Raw genomic sequence first — 14915 nt, 5'->3', positions numbered from 1 at the left:
GCATCCTCTACCCATAGGATGGAAGGAGGAGGCCAAGTTGACAGATGAACCTGTCATGGGAGGAAGCCTCAAAAGTGGTCAGTGCCCATGGCGTCCACCAGAGGACTGCCCTGCGGCGCAGGAAACACATGAATAACCTCATCTGCTCCGCCAGGGGAAGTGAACCCTCAACTGCTCACACTCACCTCGCTGAATGGCACAGGGGACATGGGCCTCAGTGGCAACGTGATAAGGTGATGCCTCATAGTCCTGCTGCAGTGCGTCTAGTCTGCAGGTGGAGAGGCCCCTGTTGGTCCCTGATCCTTCCACACATAGCGCTGTCTGGGAGTGTGTGGGGGGGTGGGAATAGGGGCTTAGACACTGAGGGCACCAGCAAGCACCCCTAATGACATGCCTCTGTGAGCCTTATCTTTATATCTGCATGGGCTTACCACTCTGGAGGGTGCTGCCCCACAGCCCTTGAAGGCAACCTGCAGTGCATCAATCAGATGGCACACAATCCCGGGCGTTATTTGGAAGCATGAGAAAGATATGTGAAACCCAATAGCTTTCAGGCCCATCTTCTCTCCTTGCACAGGAAAAGTTAAGGCACAACAGGAGAGAGTGAAGACAGGAGGGGGCCGACCTGAGCTGAAGAACCTGACAGACTTGGGGGAGAGGGCAGCCCCGCTGGCAGGGGAGGAACCAGACCCACCCTGCAGAGATGGAGGGGTCGGCGGGCTGCCTCCATCCAGTAAGGATCCATGCAGGTCACATTGAAACCGAAGGTTTCTCCCTGTTGCAGGCAGCTCATGTTGTCACCCACGCTCTCCTCTCTCATTTACAGGTGCCAGTAGGAAGAGGGAAAGGCAAGAGGACAAAGCCCTGTCTAACAGTCATACCAGCCCACAGAGGATCAAGGACATTGGGGAGGAGGAAGAAAGTCCACTGGTAGAGGCATCACAGAAGTCACCTGCACCCTCCACCAGCCCAGAGGTCCACACCTTGGTGGGAACTAGATGTAGCTCAGGAAAGGTCTCACATTCTGGTGGTCAGTGCATGGACACATGTCTGCAGCAGGAGGATGCAGGGTGAGCCAAGCTCACTGGCACTCGGAGGACTGCTGGGGAAGAGGCATCTGCGACATCTGAGTCAGATGATAAGCCTCTGGGATCGGCTGTGCAAAAGATGCTGGAGAGGCAGGGAGAGGCAGGGGAACATCAGACAGGGTGGCGGAGGCCCTCAACAGAGTGGCACAAGAGGATGAGGAATCTGCTCTCTGATGAAGTGGCTCCAACCTTTCACACAAGGAGATCTCCATGGTGGCGGATGTCATGGAGAACCTGGTCCAGCAGGTTCTGCTGGAAGTGTGCACTGACCTGCATTCCATCGCTTTGGCCATGGGTGAGGTTTCACAGTGGCTACGCAAGAGGGGGACAGGGCACCTCAACTTCCCTCCAAGCGCCCCTTCCCCTCAAGGAGTCAGGCAGGGACACTTGGGTACCCAACGGGAGGAGGAGCGGCTGTTCAATACCCCTAGGACCTCCATTCAGGACCCTCTGAGGGTGTCCAGCCCTTCGGGACCCTCCTTGCCTGTGGCCCCTTCAGCCTCATCCTCTGACTGCAGAGGGAGCAGTTGCCCCACAGCAGGACAGCCAAAGTAAGCTGGGGCTCTCTAGGCCTCGTGTCTCCAGAGGAGGGCTGCCAAGGTCAGCCTAAACAACAGGGCAGACTGGTCAGCAGGCTGCCTCCACCCCTGCTGCGGGTGTCGGAGGGAGCACTTAAAAGTGTAGGGAACGCAAGATTAAGAAGGTATGGTTGCACATATGGTTGCATGGGTGCACTATGATTGTTAATCTTATAACACTTTGTAAATAGACTACACTTGCACTTTAATGAGGTCTAATGTGGTTTATTTGCTACATAGTCCTTAAGGTTATGCATGCCCCCACTCAGCCAACTTCCGAGGGATGTCCCAGGCTTGATCTACATCCCCCCGAATCATGCATGTGCAGGGAGGCATAGGTATTTGTTGCCAGAGCCCTTGTGAAGTCATATACAAGAAGTCTCCCACACACACTGAGCCTTTGTCCTTCACACTCTCATCTGTCCCAAGGCCCTAGCATTGTAAGTACTACATGCTGGGGTTCCCCTTCGGTTGTCCAGTTGAGCTGACCTGCATCTCCGCCCACCCCCGATGCCCCGACTCCCATTCAGCATCTCGAGATCTCCACCATGAGGCTCTGCATAGTTACTTGTAGAGATAGTTATCGTTATCATTCAGGGGCAGTCAAGTACCTTTTCCCCTCCCCCCATTAGCCACACCTGCACCCCCCGCCACATAATCATTGACACACCCCCGACCCCCAGGTGTCATGTTTGACCTTGCATGGTTACCCTTCAACTCACCCCCATCACCCCCCGTACAGGTGAATTTGGATGTCTCCTACCTTCCTGAGGAGCCCACCCCCATGTCAGATAATCTACCTCCCCCATTCTGCTGACCCCCAGAATCTGCTTTGCCCTCTGTCTCCCCTCCAACAACCCCCTCTGCGCCCCTTCACCCACCATCGCAGGACCCTCACCCTCCCACTCTACCGGCTCCCACTGCCCCCTTTAACCCTTCATCATCCCTTCCTATCACTGATTTCCTGAGTATGCCCCCCCCGCCTGGACACATCTATCGACACCACAGACCCCTCCCTCTGAAGCCTTTTCCCCTATTCCCCCTCCCCCACATGCCTGTTCACAACTGCAAACAAACTCCCCCAACCCCGCCTGTTCATATCTGCACACCCCCCATGCCCATTCACACCTGAACCCCCCCACCTGCCAGCACTCGACCACTGCCCTCCCCACCCTCCTGCTCCATACCACTTCGCCCATTCAAAGACCCCGGCAGCATCTCTCTTTCCCCTGCCACCACCCCCGCCAAGGCATCCACTACCGCCCCTCCTCTTCATTCCTCTCCTCCCCATCTAATTCCCCCCCGCCGCCCCCAGTCCAGCCCGTCAGCGCCCAACTGTCCTGCAGCTGTCCACCTGCAGCCTGAAGATCCATCTCCTGGGAGGAGCTGCTGCTTGAAGATCCACGTGGCTGATGCTCCACCCACCCAATGCTGCACATGGTATTCCAGAGTCCAGGGTTGCTGGAGGCCCCTATCCCGATCTCCGCAGGCTGCCCCAGGCAGGGTAAATCCCGACATGCCAATGTCACGTTGGTGCAGATGTGTTCTGGACTAGCGTGATATCTCACTGGCAGACAACTGAGTTAGTGGGGTGGGTGTTGGGGGTTGCGGGGTGCGGGGGGATGATTCTGGTCGGGTCTTCATCTGCATCCCATTAATGGGATGCAAAACAGTTTCACGCCAGCCTCTGCGAATGGCGATCCGCCATGACAGGCAGGAGCGCAAGTTCCAAACCTCAGTTTACACCAACAGGAAACTGATTTTTCAGCTCCCGCCACATTGTTCCCCCCACCACCTGTCATTAAACCCACCGCAGGGAAATTCTGCCCCTGTGTTATGGATTTTCATACCCTGGGAGTTTCAGACAGCCTCGGTCTGTGTTTAGGAAGAGGAGCCATCACAATACAATGAAAAGTCAATGAGATCCATTTCATATTCATCCAACACACATTGAACTTCAATGTCTCTATCGTCCATGGTTCTTTCCATTGATGGTACATCCTTAACAGAGGGACATGTGAATTTCACAAGTGGCTATGATTGTCCATTTGTAATTAACTATTTGCTAGAGTTTTAAGACTGTCTGGAGCTGGATACTGCCAAGTCGCATGATATACTACAGCCATCCTAAACAGCTTTTGTTGTCTGCTTTTAAAAATATAGTTAAAGTTTGAAATGTCTTCATGCTTGTACTGGGCATGACACTATGGACCTTATTGCACCTGTTCAGCAATTAAGCTTCAAATAGAATTGGGATAACGTTTCTTCCCATAAGCCTGTGTAAACCAGATTTAAAAAGGGCCAAGAGCAACAGCTTTGTAATGTCTATTTTGTAGTCATTCATTAAAGTATGAGATGTAATGGTCTTGACTTCCAGCTCCCAGGAGAGGATGGATCACAAAGCAGAACATGCTGCACAGACTGTTGATACACTAAGTACCAGGGTTTGAAGTGATCACTACAGGGGCTTTTCTTTTTAATATGCTATAGACAGGTAAATATTTCCTAGGCCCCTTCATTCTTACTCAGGGCTGTGGTTCCACCTCTTACACAGTGTCTGTTCTGGTGCTTTCTCTGTAATAGAATAGTGTGATGCTAGTTTGCCTTGGTGATTTCCGTCACACGTAGTGCCTTGTGCATCTGAATTGGGCAAAGGCATCGAGTCAGGCCTAGGCTCTTTAATCCAGGAAGACAGAGTGGTGGAGTGTCCCCGGACACCTCTTCAGGGCCAGCACTCACAGAGCATGGCACAGAGAATCCTGGCATTAACTTGCCTGTTTGCCCTGGAAGTCAGAGCATAGAACCTTCTGCATGGGTATTTAAAGGAGGGGGGAGGTTAAACATCAACAAATGAATAGAAATATTCTATTCAAGGCCATCAGAATAAGAATTGATCTTATATTTCCACTTGTGGGAAGTTCAAAGTTAGGGGTCATAAATATAAGCCAGTCACTAATAAATCCAATAAGAAATTCAGGAGAAATATCTTTATCCAGAGAATGGCTAGAATGTGAAACTTGCCACCTCAAAGTGGGGTCAAGTCAAATATCATAGATAAGATGAGAGAGAAAGGAATAGAAGGATATGCTAATAGAGTTAGATGAAGAGGATGGGAGGTGGCTTATGTAGAACATAAACACCCGTGCAGACCAGATTGGCCATATAGGCTGCTTCTGTACTGTAATGCTATGAAATCTATCCCTTTAAAACACATCATCTACAGTAGGACCAATTCCAGATTATACCCTTCAGATTTGAATCTCACCTCCATTGCTGAACAGGCTGTGGTTGGCCACCCTCTGCAATAGTCACTGGATAAACTGGGGGAGGCAGATACCTTTCCTCTGTGGGAAATAGAGACAGAATTCTCTTCCATTACACAATATCATAATCATGTCAATATTACGTCGAGTACACACTGTTGATTTTATATTTGTTATAATCTTGGGTTATAGGGGGTTATGTACAAGTGATCGGTGGTTTGATCCTGTCAATAAAAGTGCATCTCAATCTGAAACAAACACTAGATATGGAGCATGAAATACAGAGTTAATGCTCCCCCTCCACCTCCCGCCCGCACCCCCCACCCCCACCCCCCGATGATCTAGCCACAACCACAATGCTCCAGGACCTGCACCATCCTTTATAAGGTACTCCACCAAAGCAAGGAATACCCAGAGAAACAATTAGGAAAAGTATTAGCAAGGAATCTAAAAAAAAGGTACAAAAAACCCACCAAAATCGAGTAATGCCCAATACAAATGCAGCTAAGAGTACTGAAAATTATCTGAAAAGAAACCAAGCTAGGGAATTTCTTCAGAGCCTCTGGTGGTCCTCTGTGCAGTGAAAACCCCGTTTCTGTGTGTAAATCGGGTTTACATAACACTGCCAACAAATTTATGATGGTGGAGTACAGAGCAGCTTGGAGGAAATTCTTGGCCAAAAGCTTTCCTTAAAAAAAGATTTCCTATTAAGAGACGTCCTACAACAACTGAGTTCCCGACAGTCCCGCGTCCCCACTTTGTAGAGGCGATGCTTGCACTGTGGCTGAGCCTCAACAGGAATATGGCAAAATTTGGCCCAGGTCACTTAGGGCCTCTCATACATATGATAATGAGGTGTACAATTCGTATTCAAAGACATTTATTCAGGGGAGTCTGCTGATTTTAGCTTGAGGTTAGAAAAGTGGGGATTCTTTTTTTTTTACAGCACTATGCGCAGGGCTTCAGTTAGATTATGAGCAAGGAAAGGCTGATTGCAATGATATAATTGAAGGTATTAATTCCTTGCTGGGATACGGTTCAATGGTTGCAAGTGCTCTCTGATGCTCATCTCAGTGGCAAGTGCTTATTTATGAAGTTTTGACAGTGATTGCTGGCTGACTGCATCCTATCCTACCCTCACCCAGTGTCCGCACATGCACTTTCACCTGGGTTCACTGGAAAATGACCTGGAGCAGGCGATCAGTTTTGTGTCCCCAGTCCACCCACCAACCCCCCCACATCTCCCCGCCACCCCCTTTGCCACTGTGCCAAGGCCAGATGAGGTGCCTCTATTGTTCTAGTTGAGACAAGCTTCCTAGAACAAACTTGAGGTCAAATCTTTTACTTTCCTACTCTTTGTTCATCCACTCCTAGGAGCATACAGCATTGAAGAAGGCCATTCAGCCCATTGTCTATGTGCAAGCTCTTTGAAAGAGTCCTGATTAGTCTCACTTCCCTGCTCTTTCCATGTTTCTCCACAGTTCTTTCCTTTTCAAGTACCATCCAACCCCCTTTAGAAAGTTGTTGTTGAATCTGCCTAACAACTCCTTTCCCTAACAACTCGCTGTGTGAAAAAACCTTCCCCTGATTCTTTTACTGATTATCTTAAATCTGTGTCCTCTGGTTACTGGTCCTTCTACCACTGGGAATAGTTTCTCCTTATTTACTCCATCAAAACACTTTATAAATTTGAACCACTCTATTATAAATCGCCCTTTGATCTTCCCGGCTTTCTCAGGAGAGCAATATCAGCTGCTTTAGTCTCTCTGCATAATTGAAGTCCCTCATCCCTGATATCATTCTGGCAAATCACCACTGAACCCTCTCCAAGGCCTTCACAATTGTTATACCTGTTAGTCTAAATTCATTTGAAACTCAACAAAATTTAGGTCAGATATAGTAATATTAATTTGGGTTGGTACAATCAATCAGGCTTGCATGACACCATATAATTAATCAGCATCAATCCTTGAATTGCTGCCCTTCACTTACCACCGCCTATGGCTATTGATTCATAGCCAGCCACTGAATCCAACATGCTTGCCGGTGGGGCAGTTGGACCTTCAGTCGACATCGGAGGATTTCCAGGTGCTGCCCCTGTGTGAAATAGAACATTTGGCTTAGCATCAGACATATTCTCTCTAGTATAAGAATATCTGGCATAGCAAGGGTTAACGTGGGATTGGGAAACAACACCGCCCACAGTGTGAGGTAAAGAGACACATGACCTGAGACTAGACTCAGTTGTGGACTGGACAGAGACCCATCTAGAAGCAAGCATGGAGTTAGCTCATAGCCTCGACTATACCCTGTATGTAGTTATGTGTTATCAATAAACATTTAAGGTTCAACCATACAAGACTCAGCACCTCTTTGTCAGACCTACTGAACATACAACATTCTCTTCCAAATGATATTTAAAGTGTCAAGGGCAATTAGGGATGGGCAATAAATGCTGGCCTAGCCAGCGATGCCCACATCTTATGATGAACATTTTTAAAAATGGCAAAATGAGTAAATTTATCAAGAAACTCTCACCTTCAGGATTCCTTCCTCAACTCAGCTGTTGCAAAGAGTCATGAGTAATTGGAGATTCTGTTGTTGCTGTCCCAAAGATCAGCTTTACAGTTGCAAGGAAGGAGAAGCAGGCTTGGGCCATAGTTGATGGCCACTACAACCGGCTTGTACTAGCCCAGTTCTGGATGGTAGTTACTGGTGCCCTTGCAGCACATGGCGCAGCTCGGTAACTGGCAGATTGTTGACCAGGACACTGTCAAGATTAGTTCCCCATATTCATCCCCAGGGACCGTAGATGTTGCAATGCCTGCGCATTTGGTTAGTGATACATTGGTGGGCATCGTCAGTCAGGCTACACTGGTTTTTAATTACACTGCCATGTCACTTAAAGTGTCATTTACTGCGATTGGTCTGCTTCCAAGGAACCATCTAGCAGTACGGTTAGTTTGATATTCACATTACTTATTTGCCATCCAATTTGATGTCCTTTATTCCTTTGGGAACAGGAGTCTCTGCAAGTGCTAACCGTTTGCCAAAGTGAGGAATCTGCACGTCTGTCTGGAGATGCTGGTGTGAAGATAGCCACATGAGGGCACAGAGAAAATCTGGTACAGCCTGACCTGTGTGGAGTTCCTCTTTTCATAAAGAACAGACAAATTATATAATGCTTTTCATAACCACCAGATGTCTCAAAATGCTTTACAGCCAATGAAGTACCTTTTGAAGTATAGTTACTATTGTAATGTAAGAAACACGGCAGCTAATTTGAGCACAGCAAGCTTCCAAAAGATGTACCTCCAACAGTGCTGCTCTCCCTCAGTATCCTGCACTGGAGTGTCAGCTAGATTTTTGCACCTAAGGCCTAGAGGGGGAATTGAACTTGGAACCTTGTGACTCAAAGGGGAGAGTGTTTCCATGGCCGTGGCTGACACAATCTAGCTCCCTCCTCTTCCTCCAATATGATAAAAAATTCCCATTGGTAACAACAAAAAAGGAAGAAACAAATGATGCAGATATGGCTCAATGTCTGTGGAATGAACATTCTCCTTTAATTTTTTAAATGTGAGTGGTGATGTCCCTTGAACTGGCAGTGAGTGAGATGCCAGTGAATGTGTGATGGGCTTGAGTGTGAGAGTTTAGGGTAATGAGATGGTTGCCATACCCTGGCTGCATGGATGAGATCATTCATCCTCTTTCTACACTGGATGGCCAACCTCTTCTGTGCAGCGTTGGCACTGACCACCACTGCCACCGCAGTGAGATTGTTGGACCTCTTGCGGCCAGAGCGGGGGTAGGGGACATCACGGCGGACCTCCAAAAGGCATTCTAGTAACGGATCACTGAACTCATCTTGGCTTTCAGGGCTACAAACATTGAGAACTGCGTGCACAGCTGCAGTTTAGATATGGCACCCGGAGTGAGGAAATGGTGAAGTAATGGCGTAGCGGGCGATTCAGAAGCCGCCCGCCCAGCGAGATGGCGTGTTTCCTGTGGCTGCATAATTAATGAGGTGAGAAGCGGACAATACTGCGTAAAAACCCGCCATTGAGGCTGGCGGGGAAAAAGTCTTTTTTCACGCCCACCTCCACATTTAGTGCAATTGAGAGTAAATTCCGGCCTTAGTCTCTTTATCAGACAGTTACAAACTGGTAATCAAGATTCTTCAGTTGTTAACGATTTTGATGCACTAAAGTCCTTTAGCAATTGTTATTTGTTAAAATTACTCCCAATTTCCTCCACAAGGCAAGAACTCACTGGGTTACATTTCCACAAGTGCTGACAATCCTTTGCTACCCTGCCCACATGTCTATTTTTATCTATGAGCCGAGGTCACATATTGTTTGACCATATTGCAACCGAATCCAATACTGATTGGTCCGCTGTTGTGGCACATTTTCTATTGTGGGCAGTGATCAGGAGAAGATCTATGGGTAATTTTGCTTCTCCCTCACATGCTCAAAGGCTTTGTAGACAATTATAACAATTGATTTCTCAGCTGCCTTTTTGTACGGTTTCCTGTTAATCTGGGGCCTGACAGGGGAATCTCCTAATGCTACTGTTTAAAGGACATTATCTTGGATGTTGCTGGGGAGTCGAGTGAGCTGGAATGTGTGAGGGAGCAGTTAATGTCAGCCATTGAGCAAGGATATGGCAATAGCCCTGTTGTTTGTACTAAAAACAGAAAATGCTGGCAAAAAAGATCAGCAGTTCTGGCAGCATTTGCGCAGAGAGAGAAACAGAGTTAATGGGCAGGGTTTTTGGGTTGTTGAGCAGGCACAGCAGGCGGGCCCAGGAGCAGCCGGGAAACAGCCCACCCACACCCAATCGATCCTTGACTGTGACTTCACGCTGGCCAATTAACGGCCAAGCCAGCATGAGAGGTGCGTTGAGAAGCTCAGCGCTGCTGGGAGGAGGACAAGTGCAAAAGTCTGCGCATGCGCAGGGGGAGCGCTCACTGAAAGCTCCCTGAAGGCACAGAGCTGCCTCCGGGAGCTGGAGAATTTCAGAATCAACAATAAAGGTTTTGAAAATCGGAAAAAAATGTCCCCGCATAGGACTCACTCACATCAACAGAAACATAATAAAAATTATGTCAAAACATTTTTACTTCTTTAGAAATTAGTGTGAGAAACCTCATCCCGCCCGTGGATCAGGTTTTCCTCAATAATGCAAAGGCCACCTGGCCAATTCGGCTGCCCGCCAAAGGTTGGACGGACAGCGAAAAATAGCAGTTAATTAATACTTTAATGGCCTTAATGGGCCTCTTAAATGTTGGCGGGCGCACTGCCGACTCTCGCACGAGCCCGTCGACTAAAATACCACGCAAGTGCGCGATGACGTCAGGACACTCGGCCGATATCATCACATGCTATTTCACGCTCAGGCATGTTGCCCACAAGCGAGCGGAAAATTGTGCCCAATGTTTCAGGCCTGTGACCTTTCATCAGAAATAGGCAACCTTAGGGCAGAATTTTGCGAGTCGGCAAGCGAGGGCGGGGCCCGCTCACTGACGAGTAAAATGACGCGTGATGACGTCAGGGGAAACTCCCGATGTCACCGCACCCGGTTTAAATTTTCAGGAAGGCTGGAGTGCAGCCAAATCAGCTGTGTGCCCGCCGACCTGTCAATGGCCAATTGAGGCCATTGACAGGGTCAATTAAGTAATTAAAGGACCTGCCCGTCCAACCTTAAGGTTGGTGGGCAGGCCAGGAGCCCCGGCGGCAATAGATAAAACATGAAACCTCATCCACGGGCGGGATGAGGTTTCATGTGGGCTTTAAAAAATTTTAATAAAGATTGCGTAAAAATTATGGACATGTGCCACATGAGGGGACATGTAAGGGAAATTTTATTTTACTATTTTTGTCTTTTTCACATTTGCAGACTATCTCCCTGAGGCCGCACTTAGCCTCAGGGAGATGAGTGCGCTCTTTCGTGCGGATTGCGCTTCTGTGCGGATTGGCCTGCCCATGTAAAATGGCGCTGTGTCTCCGATTGGGGGCGCTGATCAGAAGCGCGCCCGCACGTGTCCGCCCATCAACATCCCCACCCACCCACCCCCGACAGGGGGAAAATTCAGCCCTTAGAGATGTAATAGTGTTTGAGCGGGATTGAGTGACAGAGTAGTTTGGCTTCCGAGGCCAAAGGGAATGGAGATGGGACAAGAAACAAAGAAACAAAAGATGTGATACCGTGATGTGCCTAGAGCAGGGGTGCTGCTAACTGAAAGAAAGAAGCGAAACAAGTAAAGATAAAGAAACAAAATGGGCTGAGGGGGGCGCAGGGGGAACAGAGTTTACGGTCTGAAATTGCTGACCACAATGTTGAGTCCCAAAGGCTGTAAAGTGCCTAATCAAAAGATGACGTGCACTTCCTGAAACTTGTACTTTTGGCCTCGCTGGAAGGGCACTGTGGGCCGAGGGCAGAATTGTCAGTGTGAGAGCAAGGTGGGGAATTAAAATGACAAGCCACCGGAAGCTCGATCATGTTTCCGGACAGAACAGTGGTGTTCCACAAAGCGGTCACCCAACCTGTGTTTGGTCTCTTCAATGCAGAGGAGACCCCATTGTGTTAGGTTCAGTAAGTCCTCTGAGGAACCCAGATCATATCTATTATGGTGTCTTTAGTTTAAACACATTCGGATCAATCAGCAGCAGGTTAGTGTGTGGGGGGATGGATTCAACGTCATGGAAAATTATGAAAAAACTGAAAAGAAAGGAGAGCCCAGGAGAGGCTATTAAAGTCCACAGAACACAAAATAGGACAGAGTGTTTGGAAAGGACTAGGAATCTAACTTCAAGCAAATCAGATAAAGGGATGACAATGAGAAAGGGGACAGGAAATACAGGACTGAAGGTGTTGTATCTGAATGCACGCAGTATACGAAATAAGGTAAATGAGCTTGTGGCGCAGATTGAAATTGGCAGGTATGATGTGGTGGGCATTACAGAGACATGGCTGCAAGGGGATCAGGACTGGGAGCTAAATATCCAAAGATATACATCCTATCGAAAAGATAGGCAGGTTGGCAGAGGGGGTGGGGTTGCTTTGTTAGTAAGAAATGAAATTAAATAGATAGCAAGAAATGATGTTGGGTCAGATGATGTAGAATCTGTGTGGGTAGAATTGAGGAACCGCAAAGATAAAAAAACCATAATGGGAGTTATGTACAGGCCTCTGAACAATGGTCAGGATGTGGGGCACAAGATACACCAGGAGATAAAAAAGGCGTGTAAGAAAGGCAAGGTTACAGTGATCATGGGGGATTTCAATATGCAGGTAGAATGGGAAAATCAGGTTGGTAGTGAATCCCAAGAAAAGGAATTTGTGGAATGTCTATGTGATGGCTTTTTGGAGCAGCTTGTGGTGGAGCCCACTAGGGAACAGGCAGTTCTAGATTTAGTGATGTGTAATGAGGCAGATTTGATAAGGGAACTTAAGGTGAAGGAACCTTTAGGAGGAAGTGACCATAATATGATTGAATTTACCCTGCAATTTGAGAGGAAAAAGCTGGAATCAGATGTAACGGTATTACTGTTGAATAAAGGCAACTACAGAGGCATGAGGGAGGAGCTGGCCAGAATTGACTGGGAGATGAGCCAAGCAGGAAAGACAGTGGAACAGCAATGGCAGGAGTTTCTGGGAGTAATTTGGGAGACACAGCAAAAATTCATCCCTAGGAAGAAGAAGCATACTAAAGGGAGGACGAGGCAACCATGGCTGACAAGGGAAGTCAGCGACAGCATAAAAGCTAAAGAGAAAGCATACAATGTGGCGGGTGCAGTGGGAAACCAGGGGATTGGGAAGCCTACAAAGAACAACAGAGGACAACTAAAAAAGAAATAAGGTGGGAGAAGATTAAATATGAGGGTAAACTAGCCAGTAATATAAAAGAAGATTGCAAGAGTTTTTTTTAGATATATAAAGGGTAAGAGAGAGGCAAAAGTGGACATTGGGCCGCTGGAAAATGACACTGGAGAAGTAGTAGTGGGGAACAAAGAAATGGCGGAGGAACTGAATAGGTACTTTGCGTCAGTCTTCACAGTGGAAGACACGAGTGACATCCCCAAAGTTCAAGAGAGTCGGGGGGCAGAGGTGAGTATGGTGGCCATTACCAAGGAGAAGGTGCTAGGAAAACTGAAAGGTCTGAAGGTGGATAAATCACCTGGGCCAGATGGATTACACCCCAGAGTTCTGAAGGAGATAGCTGAAGAGATAGTGGAGGCGTTAGTGGTGATCTTTCAGGAATCACTGGAGTCAGGGAGGGTCCCAGAGGACTGGAAAATCGCTAATGTAACCCCCTGTTTAAGAAGGGAGTGAGGCAAAAGATGGGAAATTACAGGCCGATTAGCCTGACGTCGGTCGTTGGTAAGATTTTAGAGTCCATTATTAAGGATGAGATTTCAGAATACTTGGAAGTGCATGATAAAATAGGGCAAAGTCAGCATGGTTTCATCAGGGGGATGTCATGCCTGACAAATCTGTTAGAATTCTTTGAGGAGGTAACGAGTAGGTTAGACAAAGGAGAGCCAATGGATGTTATCTACTTGGACTTCCAGAAGGCCTTTGACAAGGTGCCGCACAGGAGGCTGCTCAGTAAGATAAGAGCCCATGGTATTAGAGGCAAGGTACTAGCATGGATAGAAGATTGGCTGTCTGGCAGGAGGCAGAGAGTGGGGATAAGGGGTTCCTTCTCAAGATGGTGGCCAGTGACTAGTGGAGTTCCGCAGGGGTCAGAGTTGGGACCACAACTTTTCACTTTATACATTAATGATCTAGATGAAGGAACTGAGGGCATCCTGGCTAAGTTTGCAGATGATACAAAGATAGGTGGAGGGACAGGTAGTATTGAGGAGGTGGGGAGGCTGCAGAAGGATTTGGACAGGTTGGGAGAATGGGCAAAGAAATGGCAGATGGAATACAACGTGGGGAAGTGTGAGGTCATGCACTTTGGCAGGAAAAATAGAGGCATAGACTATTTTCTAAATGGGGAGAGAATTCAGAAATCTGGAGTGCAAAGGGACTTGGGAGTCCTAGTCCAGGATTTTATTAAGGTTAACTTGCAGGTTGAGTCGGTAGTTAGGAAGGCAAATGCAATGTTGGCATTTATTTCGAGAGGACTAGAATATAAAAGCAGGGATGTGCTGCTGAGGCTTTATAAGGCTCTGGTCAGACCACATTTAGAATATTGTGAGCAATTTTGGGCCCCGTATCTCAGGAAGGATGTGCTGGCCCTGGAGAAGGTCCAGAGGAGGTTCACGAGAACGATCCCTGGAATGAAAGGCTTAACATATGAGGAATGTTTGAGGACTCTGGGTCTATACTCGATGGAGTTTAGAAGGATGAGGGGGGATCTGATTGAAACTTACAGAATACTGAAAGGCCTGGATAGAGTGAACGTGGGGAAGATGTTTCCATTAGTAGAAGAGACTAGGACCTGAGGGTACAGCCTCCGAGTAAAGGGAAGACCTTTTAGAACAGAGATGAGGAGAAACTTCTTTAGCCAGAGAGTGGTGAATCTATGGAATTCATTGCCACAGAAGGCTGTGGAGGCCAGGTCATTGAGTGTATTTAAGACTGAGATAGATAGGTTCTTGATTGGCAAGGGGATCAAAGGTTACAGGGAGAAGGCTAGAGAATGGGGTTGAGAAACTTATCAGCCATGATTGAATGGCGGAGCAGACTCGATGAGCCAAACGGCCTAATTTCTGCTCCTATGTCTTATGGTCTTATGGTCTAACAGGAATAGACTGAAAGAGATGTTAAGTTTCGTTTTAATGCTCACTTTCATATCTGTCAGCCTTGGCATGGTAGGAATGCTCTTAACTGTAAGTAAGAAGGTCTTAGGTCATTTTTTTCCACTAAAAATACACTTTACTTATAAAATTTGTAAAAGTACATTACAGAACATTTTGAATTGAAAATTACAGAACGAACAAGAGAATTCAACTTGTTTCCATCCACCATGT

General features: G+C 47.5%; 1 protein-coding gene across 2 annotated transcripts in view; it reads right to left on the bottom strand.

Moving 5' to 3' along the window:
- The window catches only part of LOC144681795 (protein SSUH2 homolog), a 66463-nt gene that overhangs the window by 37933 nt on the left and 13615 nt on the right, over positions 1-14915 (bottom strand). For both annotated transcript variants that reach the window (XM_078543802.1, XM_078543803.1), the window contains exons 2-3: positions 6922-7026; positions 4932-5010 (exon numbers count right to left, since the gene is read on the bottom strand). In XM_078543802.1, the coding sequence (XP_078399928.1) occupies positions 4932-5010; positions 6922-7026 (184 nt within the window). The remainder of the gene's footprint in view (positions 1-4931; positions 5011-6921; positions 7027-14915) is intronic.

This window comes from Cetorhinus maximus, chromosome 6 (genome assembly GCF_964194155.1).
Source record: "Cetorhinus maximus chromosome 6, sCetMax3.hap1.1, whole genome shotgun sequence".
NCBI classification, from domain to species: domain Eukaryota; kingdom Metazoa; phylum Chordata; class Chondrichthyes; order Lamniformes; family Cetorhinidae; genus Cetorhinus; species Cetorhinus maximus.
The sequence above is the reverse complement of the archived record's forward strand: the minus strand, read 5'-3'. Positions and strand labels throughout refer to the sequence as shown.